The following is an 11,395-nucleotide window of genomic DNA, read 5'->3' as shown; positions in this document are numbered from 1 at the left end:
ATGATTTCATAACCAACCGCAGGCAAATGAACCAGGATGCGTTTTAATGTATTGTTTGTACACATCGGTAGTATCAAAAGTTTCAAAAAAGTTTTTCAAACTAGTTTAGAGTCCCCTTCAAGCCCGCAAATGCTCAAATTTACTGGGTGTATAACGAAGTTGATCAATTCCGTTAAAATCTGGACCCGCGATTCGATTTGACAATGTTCTTTTTAATTTTTTTTTGTTTAATTTTCAACTTCCCAACAAAACAAAATTACTGTTATTTTTTTTTATTTAGCACACCACTTACAATACAAACAAGGGTCTCTTTAAACTGATTTACTTGTGACAGATTTAAAACTTTAAATATACCCTCGAGGACGTTACAGAAAAGCGTTAGAGGCAGTGCATAACAAAATAATATTGAGGAGAAAATATTTATTTTATTTCATATGTGGGTACCTACGGCGCGGCGTCTGATACTTCAAAAAATGTTTACAACAATATTTTTAACAATTTATCAATACGGAGCCATAGCTACAGCCATAAAGCAGACGAGTTACAACTCTTCTTATTGTTTATGATTTATGATGTTTACAACGCGAATGTCATTTTATTTTTATTGACATCTGGAACTGGACGCGGGAATATGAGTGGTTTATTCTTAGTTTTGATAACAATGTTACTAATAATTGAGTGAATAATCTCCAAATAAGAATTAGGTAAGTGTTTTATCATTTGCATTGGGATATTCGTAATTATCTGGAATATTTTTCGAGAAAGTATTGTCATGGTCACTATTCATATCTAACTTTATAAAATGAATAATTATTACGCTATCCCAAGTTCAATAACACTGAGTTGACAGATTGACAATATTATTTTACCTTTCTTTGTTCATGAAAAACGTCCCAATTCAATTCGTTGTATATTTGCTACGTACATTCAGCTACAATTTCATTTTATAATGTCAATGTCTACTTGTATTTTGTTTCTTAGTTTTGTAAATATTAAAATGACCCTGGGTCGTTTTCCAATAAGAATTCTAATTTTCATAATGAAATTTGACAAAATATTAGCTATTACTTATTACGTTACTGTTAAAATAATCACAACGAATGCATACATAATTATACTAATTACACTGGTCGACATTTATTTTTTAAAGTGCAGTCCCTTAAGCAAAGCTTATTTTTTTATATGTATTTAGTATCCATAAACACAAAATGAAACAAAAAAAAATTTTCGTAGGTCAGGTTTTTTTATTATTTAACAATGTTTTTTTTACATAATTCTTCCTTAGTATGACGGGTACTTACTTAACAAAATTTCATAACTAATTCAATTTAATTTTTTTTGCGCTTGTGAGTATCTTGAGAGTCTCTCTGCAGGGTCCAGCAATAGTCTGCTAGCATAGATGGACTCCACTTTCCTTGGTATCGCTTTTCCATAGCCGCAATATCCTGGTGAAATCGTTCGCCGTGCTCGTCACTGACATCTCCCATATTTTCGGGGAAAAAATTCAAATGAGGGTGAAGGAAGTGTATTTTTAGTGACATGTTACATCCCATATGTTATAGGCCATGAGCATTTCAGACACAATGCTGATATAGTTTTCACTTTTATGACTTCCAAGAAAGTTCTCGACAACATTCTTGAAGGCTGACCAAGCGGCTAGCTCGACTGTTCTCAACACTGTTATAAAATTCGGAACAGTCAAGATCTCCCTTATTTGTGGTCCCCTGAATATTCCTTCTTTGATTTTTGCGTCGCTGATCTTAGGAAACTTTTGCTGTAAGTAAATCATGCCATTTACATCCTCAGACAAGCCCTTAAATTTTTTTCATCAAACCCAATTTAATGTGTAAGGGTGTAAGTAAGATATCTTTAGATTTTACTAAGGGAGCATGTTGAACATTCTTCGTGCCATGTTTAAGGTGCTTTCTAGTAGGCCAGTCCTTGGTCTTTCCTGTCTCTGCTGTCCCACTCGCGCAGAAAACAACAATACTTTGTGTATCCCGCTTGCAGTCCTAGTAGGAGCCCTATTACTTTTAGATCACCACATATTTTCCATTTGTATTTTACATATTTAATTTTTGTTAACAGCAGCTTCATGTTGTCATAGTTCTCTTTCATGTTTGTGACATTCAAATGACATTCGAGCCTAGTGTTGCCATATTATAAAAAAAAATCAATGATAACTCATGAATAAATATGAATTAATACACATTTTAGTAAAACTTAAAACCCATAAAAACCTGACGTGATAGAAAAAAACTAATCACATATCTGCAATCAGCGTGAAATTTCCTGTCAGATTTGGCTACTTTCGTTAAAGGGACAAAAAATGTGTTGACCAGTGTTATTATTCTTTATCAATCATTAATACTCGGTTCATTTTTGTAGCACCTCAGAAAATCACCCCGAGGGCGTTTATCGGTATCTTATATTGATTAAATTACTAAAAAATATATTTTTTTATCATCTCTATTTTATCATTCAATAATTTCGTCAGCTTATGATAAATTATTCAAGATCATATTAAATGATTAAGATTACAGTTGGGGAACCCTTAATGTAAGGTTAAAACATCGATTTTAATCCATCGCCCACTGAAAATTTTGAATGTAACATTTTCAAACATACTTCCTATACTTTATTTTTACTGCCAAATAGATTAATCTGTTACATAAGAGATAAAGCAACGTATTATTTATTTATAAGTGTACAAGTAGGCCAATGACTCCATATGAAAAAAAGTACTAACATTCCAAAACGATTTTTCATTATTAAAAATAAAATCGATTTATTTTTACATAACCTAACCTTATTTTATCATTAGTTTCCATCCTCATCAGATGACATATTATCAGTTCATACTTACACAATAAAATCGATTTTTATTTATCAGATTTTGTAGCATGCTTACAATAACTCAGATTGTGTTTCACTGTTGCAAAATACTGATTCTACCTTCTTCTAGCTTCTACCAAAAACTCTCTCAACGAGCGTAAAACATTAAATATCATCCACATTCTGAATGTGAACATGTCGTTCGACCGCTGCGCTATTAGCGTTCTTCCTTGGTCCACACTTTCTCATACTGCTGGGATGTTCGCAGGTCATGACTTGATCCTGCCCGCTGTGCATTGCTTCAATAATATTGAACTCGTCCAAATTAGATTTGACGATAACATCGTGTGTGTCTATTTCCTCGATGGTGTATTTTTGCGTTATTTTGATTTCTTCGAATTGCGTGTCTTCCGGGTGACTAGGGGGCTGGCAGCAGAGTTCCATGTCGAGCCCCATTTCCTCTCCGTCTTGGAGGGTCTGCGGGAGGTGCTGGTTGAGGGTCTCCGGGAGAAGCAGGCTGGTGACACCACCAGCTACGAGTAGCACGCCCATTATGATGAGTGGGAGCACCATCATGTCACCACCCTGAAACAAATAGATAAAATATATTTTGGTTTAGTTCTTTATTACGTAAAGTAAACTCTCGGTTGATCTTCATTCACAATATCCCGTCTGTTCATTTTATTTACTGCTCATCTCTGGTCCACATATTACAAAAATACAGCGAGGCTGGCAGTTAACAGTGGAGTTGTGAGGATCCTGATGTATGTTAGTAAGGTATGGAACTAGCCGAGGAAATATTGATGAAAGTATTCTGAATGAAAAAGAAATATGATCCCTGAGGCGTATTTGTAGTAAGACCATGTAAGCCACACTTTTAACTTCAAAAGAGAATGAATAAACTAGCTATCGTTGATTCAAACTCACCAGGTAATTGACTAGAGGTATGAAGATAGGTCCGAGCATGCCCACCACTGAGCTGATGCTCATTCCGAGTCCGCGCACCACGGTAGGGTAGAGCTCTGAGGCCATCAGGGGAAGCACCACGAACGAAGAAGAGATGCCCATCTTGCCCACACAGTAGAGGGTTAACGTCACCGTGGGTTCTGGAAATTCAAGTTTATCTCTTTACTTTCCTTAGCGTTGCCCGGGCTTTACGCAGACTCCTTTGAGATCAGATGTATACAGTAATTTTCCTCTTATTTTTAAAGTCGAGTTGCAAAATTTTATGAAGAAGTATCAAAATTCTACTTTAAGGGGTGGGAAAAGTGGATGGGGTTGGTTTTACGAAATATCATGTAGACAGTGACCTTCCTCTTATTTTGAATGTCGGTTGTGCAAATTTTCGTCAATCTCGTAATAAAACTATAGATTTGTTTAAAAATCAAACCCACACCGTGTCCGGGAAACTGGTGAATCAACGTTACATTAAAAAAAATTTTGATTAAAGGGTTCAGATTTGTTTGATAAACTGTCAAGAATGACTAAATCAAAAAGGTTAAAATTTTCACAAAATGTACCAAAATAATGTTCTACTTTGGCTTTGAAATAAGATTTTTACAATTATTTCTTCATGGATATGTTTTGAGTTTTGTTGTGAATTCTGTTAGTTTCTACGTTCTTAGTCAAAGTATCCAAGAATAAGGGCCACTCGGGAATTCTCGAAAATCTATAAAACAATATCTAAGAACTTCTTGGCACAAACAATAAATAAAATTTAGATAAATAAATACCGTTTTGCACCAAGAATGTTGCCAGACACGCAGTGCCTCCCACCACCATGCTCAGGCACAGCGTCCAGCGCCTGCCCAGTCGCTCCATGGCCGGCCACAGGAACAGATAAGTGGGCAGCTCCACCGCTCCGGCTAGGAAAAAGTTCAGGAATTCATCACCCCCTAGCACGGGCGCGTAGTACGACAGGCCCACGTAAACACTGGTGTTGGTGAACCAGATGAATGTGATGATCAATGTCTTCCGGCGGAGATTGGGCGTCCGGAACAGGTCCATGACTCCGTATTGGTAGTCCTTGTACTTCTCCATGTCTTGCTTCTGTTTCTCTATCTCGTAACGAGCTTTCAGGTGGGTCATGTAGTTGGCAGGCAAGGTCTTTCCGTTGATCCTGGAAATAGTAATGCACAATATTCTTATCATATTAACCACTCGAGCTGATACCCAAATTTGGGCTTCCCAAGGCACAATAAATTTAACGATTTTTTGTAATTAACCTTGCAAAATATGTAACATATGCATCACCTATTGCTTTGAAATTTTGTAACAACATTGCATTCAAATACGCTTGTGTTTTTATATACCTATATTATATAGATGTCACCTGTGACAGGTAAAAACATGCTTTTTTTAAAAAAAACAGCGCCATCCATAGGACGTAAAAGCAACTCGCGCTATTGTTTCTCTATTTGCACAGACAGACCATCGCAACGCGTGGTGGAGTATAAGTATATATATATGGTTTCAAAAAAGCAATTTGTACAAAAAAACGTCACTATTCAAACGTCACTTTCAAAATTTCACATTTTTGGATGAAAATTTTTCAGTTTGGGGATGCTGCACTTCCCCAAACCTAAAGAATCTTGAAAAACTTCATAGAAAAAATTGAAAATTTGAAAATATAAAATGTAAAATTTCAGTTACGGCAACATCAATAATGTCATATTTTTCAACTTTTTCAACTCTAGCTGACTGAAAAGTCACGGACCGTCGTGGTAGGTACCATAATATTGAAAAAATGCAAATAAAAAAGTTCTAATGAACACAACTATTTCACATTTGAAAATATAATCTTTACTGAACCATTAAAATGACTACTCTCTTGAAACAGAAACAGTACAAACAAATTTACAGAGAGACGAAATGCGAAAAAAACTGAACTTCACTATGCTTGGTCAATAATCAGAATATCAGTCCTTAGAGGAGCTAAACTGAAAGAGAAGTGGGTTGTCTAGAAAAGCATGAACCACATTAAACTATGTCAGGTGCAGTCACAGCTGGGTTGGTACAGTGCACAAACGGGTTCTTATGGGCATGTGGATAGGTTCAAACCATGAAAAAGAATGTCCCCTCTACCAGTTACCATGTAATAGAACTGACATGTGACTGAAAGGCTAAAAAACCACAGCATTTCTGTGTGGGTTAATAATACGGAGAAATAGCCCGAAATTGAAAAGATTGGAATACAATAAATTGTGACCAATAGCAATGAAAGTATTACCTTGCCATCTTGTGCAGAATGACCTGGGCCTCTGCAAAGCGCCCGTTGGCCAGCAGCCAGCGGGGGCTCTCAGGCAGCGCCTTCCAGAAGCAGAAGAGTGCCACGAAGGGCAGCGTGGTGGCGAGGGCCAGGCGGCGCCACTCGCGCACCAGATACACAACCGCCGCCAGCAGCACCAGACCCACGGAGTAGGCGATGTTGGACACGATGGTGCACAGGGTGCGGTGCTTGGGGCCTACCAGCTCGATGGCTGGAAATCAAAATAATATTCATTACCTCCAAATGCTCTAGAAGCTTTCAGTATTGCCCTAGTGAAAAACCACCATTCAGAATCAAAACAATGAAGATACAGTATTCATATAAAAATAAGTCATTGTAACCTCTTAGCTCCGAGTGCTGATCTTTTTAGCGCATCGAAGGAGGTCAATAAACGAGTATCGATTCACATGCATGTGACGACCTGTGGCTGTCTATCCCCTAGACGGAGGAATTTCTCAATATCGCTGACGACGCGATCGAGTTCAACAGAAGGAGATAAGTTTGGACTATGTTCTATGATGCAATATTGGAGTTCAACGGAGGACAAAACTCATCAGCGGTAGTAACAGGATGAAGGATGTTATTCAGTAGTTAAGTACCTAGAGGATTTTATTCAGTCTAAGTGGACATGTTGTCATTTCTCTACGCCTCGAAAGGGCTCGATAGAACCGTCCTAATTTTATAAATCTGTGTAATTTACTGAGAGCCAAAGCTTGTCATGCTGTTCTATGATTGTACTCATTTCATTGCTAGATTTGTTTTTAACGCTATTTAAGGAGAGATTTCTTGAATTGGAAATGATTTGTGATGAAATCATATGAACCCTTTACAGGAACAGCTGCGCGGCCTTTTTCATATAAAACTTTAATTTGGATTTAAGGCTAAATTACTAAACCAAACGGAATAATATTTTTTTTATCAAAAGGTATAGAAAATATCTAGTATGGATATGTGATATTTTATTTATTTGTGTTTTAAATTATGATACATAGAAAAATCATTAAAGAATTCAATTTTGCATGTTTTTAGAGGTAACTTAAGCATTTTTTTGTGAATTAATTGTAATTACTAAAAAAAAATCTTGCCTTAACTACTGTGTTAAAATAGTGAAAAATGCGTTTTTTTAACTGTACAGCAAATTTGTGTTCCAAAATAAATTGGTTATTTGTAATTTAAATTTAAGCCCACCAAAATGCTTTTTTTAAAATCATTTTTATATTTGTTTTGAATTTTATGTTTCATCATATGGTAAATATGATGAAATATAAGATATGGGAAATAGATATGTATTTTTTTAATAATTCATTAACTCACTAATAATTGCCAAAATTGCTTAAAAAATCATGATATTTTTTATACATAAATACATGAAGTATCTGTACTAGATATTTGCTATACCTTTTGATTAAAAATATAATTTTTCGGTTTGTTGGTTATTTTGCCGTTCCTCTTGAATATTATAAAGCAAATATACGCACAACGACAGAGAAGGAGTTTTTGCCTCACACATTTTTCTATGTTTCGAGAATGCAGTGAAAAGGTTAATGAGAAGACTAAAAAATGGTACTCACCTAAAACATAAGGTGTTGCCAGAATAGCAGGCACCGTGAAGCCCACCCCCACCCGGTATATGGCCCACGTGACGTAGTTCTGGGCGAAGGCAGTGGCGACACCGAACACGCACTGGATGAAGAGGTAAATGAAGAAGGAGGGTCTCCGACCCAGCGTGTCCTGGAGATATCCAAATATGTAGTTCCCCACCAAACCGCCCACTCCGAGCAGGATTAGCGCCAACGTACCGTAGAAGTCCTTTTGGCATGTTAGGTCCCACTGGAAAATATTCATTAATTTATAGTTACCATGGGGTAATTTTTATGAAAATTCACATCAAGGTTATTAATTCAACACTAAGCAAAGTAGCCTATTCGTCTAAATCACTGAGTTGAGACTGGTATGGGGAGCGCGCATTACACCTGGAAACTTCTCGCGAGGAAAGTGCGCCGGTCTACCTGTGAGTTCTCCGGGTGGTCCTACTAGGCGCGTGCTTCGTCGCAAAACTAGAAGCTTTCAGGCGTAATTCTCGAATTTCGTACAAAGTTATTTATCTTTTTTACTTGTATTATCATGGAGAATCTCCCAAAGTTATTGCACTTTACCCCTTAGACACCTTGTGTATTCAAAAGCGCGCTCTTTTACTTATTTGCTTTTACATTATAATAAAAAATTAATAAATTGATATAAACAAATTACTGATATTGCCCAGCAGCGTTGAAAAATCATATTTTCCATGGGGATTTGATGCTTTCTTTGCGATTTTTCATATAATTTCATTTTAAGGTGATTCTCGAGGTGATTCTTGAGGTGATTTTTCACGAAAACGGCGCTATATAAATTAGCCAAATATTATTATTATAATTCTATTACATGGAATGAAAAAGGTTCATAGTTCAGTTCGCATAATTAAAATTCCTAAATGATTTTACAAATTTGTCACACAATTTATTCTGCCAGAATTATGTTTTAATGTTTTTGCCTTTCTATGGGTTCCTAGGGTCAATGTAACTTACTTCCATAATGACGGTGTTTTCGTACAACGTCTTGTTATACTTCCAGCCGTGCTTACAGCTCACTTTGTCCCTCACATCAGGAAGGTTGTCGCTGATATCCTCCAGAGAAGTGTAGTTCTCCAGGAGTTCTTTGTAGTCGAAGTCATACATCTGGCACTCCGAAAAACGTATCACCCCATCGCGATACTCTTTGGGAATACTGCAAATTTAAAAAAAATTAATAACAATAATAATAAAATTGATAACTTAGAGGCGCTAGAGTTAAGGAAAGCCAAAAACGTCAATAGCAAAGTCATCAACAACCAAATAAACCTAAATAAAAGCCCTATACTCAGATTGTTCCCTATTGACAAAGAGCACTCGCATCTCAATCTCCCACCTATCCCTACCTCTTCCACTGTAGCTCAGACCGTCTACTTACCGTGATATCAACACATGTTAATTTATATTTTAGATGTTTAGTATTATACTGTCCTGATGAAGCTACGGTTGTAGCGAAACCCGGTCGACATTAAGTATTTACCTATAAGTGATGTTTACAAAGTTATTGTTTAATTTTAAATTATAATGTCACATCACAAAGTAACCGCTTCATATGAAGAAAAAAATTAAAAAAAATTATTTGTAATTTATGAGCAGACCATTTTTTGTTATTGTTTTGCTCCAGTTCCACTCGTGTTCCAAATATATGCATATATTTTCTTGCCCTTGTCCTGCACTACTTCAGTAGCCTCCGTCAATAGTGAGGCCTCACACAGCCTTTGGAGTTGAAAATAATTGAGTTCCAAATATATATTATTCAAAATAGTGATTTTCATAACTCAAAAATATTCTCGGACGTAATACAATTGAGAACAGACCGCAGTGTCGACAAGATTAAAATAGTATAGTATGTAGTCAGTGCTCTCTCACTAATCCGAAAGCGGCGTATTACAGTTTGTACATGCAAAAATTTACTGGTATTTCATAAAAACAAATGAACACCGCTATCGATCTTTTGTAATTTCTCCAAACCGTTTTTTGGTTTAAAGTTATGGTCATTTATAAGCTTACGAGATGGCTTCGAGATGAATCGTCCACTTCCTTCTCGTCTCGTATGAAAACGAAAAAGACAGAAGATACTAGAATGATGACGTCAAGTATGACCTCTCTCTGAGATTACTATAGACGGTGGTATGGTAGACAAAGAGTGTGTAATAGTAAGATAAGCCAAACCGTTAGTGTACAAATCTTGGCCCTCGAGTCTAGGCACGTGGCGGACAACTGAATTTGACACACAAATGCAGGCGAGATAGAGCTTGATTGTATGCTTTCAACTAGTAAAAATAATAGCGAATTATAGTAGTTGTCGGATAATCAAGCGACGAATAACTAAAACAGTATTGTACTCTTAAAATTACGAAAATGAATATTTAATAAAATGTGGTTTTTATTGAAATAAAAAATTCCGTAAAAATTATATATGCTTCAGCTAAGGGTTAAAATAGCCAAATTTAGGTTGCAAAGCTCTTACAGTTGTTTCACAGAATTTTAACAATTCTTCAAATTTAATAGTTAATATTCAAGTTCTGTGAAAGTACTTTTCAAGTTTGTTAATATCCAAACGTAAAACAAACCCATGATGAAATAATAACAGAATTTGAATAGGACTTTCATAGAATTTTGAAATTTGATGTTCAATTCTGTGAAGTGTTTAACGAAGATTTATTATTTAGAATAACACTCTCATTTCATTATTGAGAATAAAATCTTTAGAATTGAATTGAAATCTACTTAAACAGGGTGTTCGGGGGTAAAGTGCACAAACTTTGGAAGGCGATTCTACATGAAAAGATAAATAACTTTTTTAGAAATTTTAAGGTAGTTTTCAGGTACAAAAGTTGAATTGTTTGTATTGAGCAAATAATAAATCAATGGAAAAATATTTTTGTTTGGGAAAAAACAACAGAATTTAGAATTTTTTTTTTTACTTCTACCATCATGTAGAATCATCTCCCGGAGTTTGTGCACTTTACCCCCGGACACCCTGTATATCTCATCTCACCTTCTTCCCTTTCTCCTATTCGGGTCAGGGACCCATCGCCACGACAAGGCGCCTCCACCTCCATGCTTCCCTGTCTTGCGCTGCTTCATTAGCCTACGTCCGTAGAAGGCCATATTTATCATATATAGATAAAATCACCTACCTTATATTTTTAACGAGATGCATATTGTCATCCCATCGCTCCAACTCGGGAATCCGGCACCAGTGATCAGGTCTGGCCGCCATGAAGAGTTGGGCGTAGGCATGGAAACCACACGGCAAAACGGCCGGCAGTAATACCAAATAGATTACCAGCTTTTGATACCGGCCAAATTCTCCAACATCCGCCAAGATCGAGTCAAAATCCATCACTAAATTTATCGAAATCTTTCAATCGGAAATTCTCCTTTGAATTCTCTCTGTCCAAGTCCAGTCACATGTTTTGGTGGTTTGATGATGGCCTCTGTGATGTGATGACACGGAGTGACTGATGTCCAAATGTAAATCCTTTGGGAGTCCTTAGAATGGATAATTGAGTAGAATGGCATAATTCAATTAAGATACTCTGGAATTATTAATTGATAGAAATTGTCAGGGCAAATTGGCCCCGAGAGGAAATTGTGAATGATTGTATGTAGTAATCAGGAAACGAAATTATGAAGTAAGGTCGTACAGAAAGCAGTGTCCACTAATGAAATCCCA

General features: G+C 36.3%; 2 protein-coding genes across 2 annotated transcripts in view; one reads left to right on the top strand and one right to left on the bottom strand.

The window, feature by feature from the left end:
- Positions 1 to 571: 571 nt before the first annotated feature.
- Positions 572 to 11,395, top strand: part of LOC149422179 (uncharacterized) — a 21,324-nt gene continuing 10,500 nt past the window's right edge. Inside the window, exon 1 of the mRNA XM_089633642.1 lies at positions 572 to 704. The gene's annotated coding sequence lies outside the window, so the exon portion shown is untranslated. The remainder of the gene's footprint in view (positions 705 to 11,395) is intronic.
- Positions 3,001 to 11,062, bottom strand: LOC149422180 (beta-alanine transporter-like). Its single transcript, XM_089633546.1, has 7 exons — positions 10,857 to 11,062; positions 8,671 to 8,869; positions 7,675 to 7,933; positions 6,065 to 6,314; positions 4,569 to 4,954; positions 3,763 to 3,941; positions 3,001 to 3,420 (listed from the first exon to the last, which is right to left on the bottom strand). The coding sequence occupies exons 1-7, from the start codon at positions 11,060 to 11,062 to the stop codon at positions 3,001 to 3,003; spliced, it is 1,899 nt and encodes a 632-aa protein (XP_089489672.1).

This window comes from Hesperophylax consimilis, chromosome 7 (genome assembly GCF_061612785.1).
Source record: "Hesperophylax consimilis isolate HC1 chromosome 7, BYU_Hcon_1.0, whole genome shotgun sequence".
Classification (NCBI taxonomy): Eukaryota; Metazoa; Arthropoda; class Insecta; order Trichoptera; family Limnephilidae; genus Hesperophylax; species Hesperophylax consimilis.
This window is presented reverse-complemented; position numbering and strand designations above follow the sequence as displayed.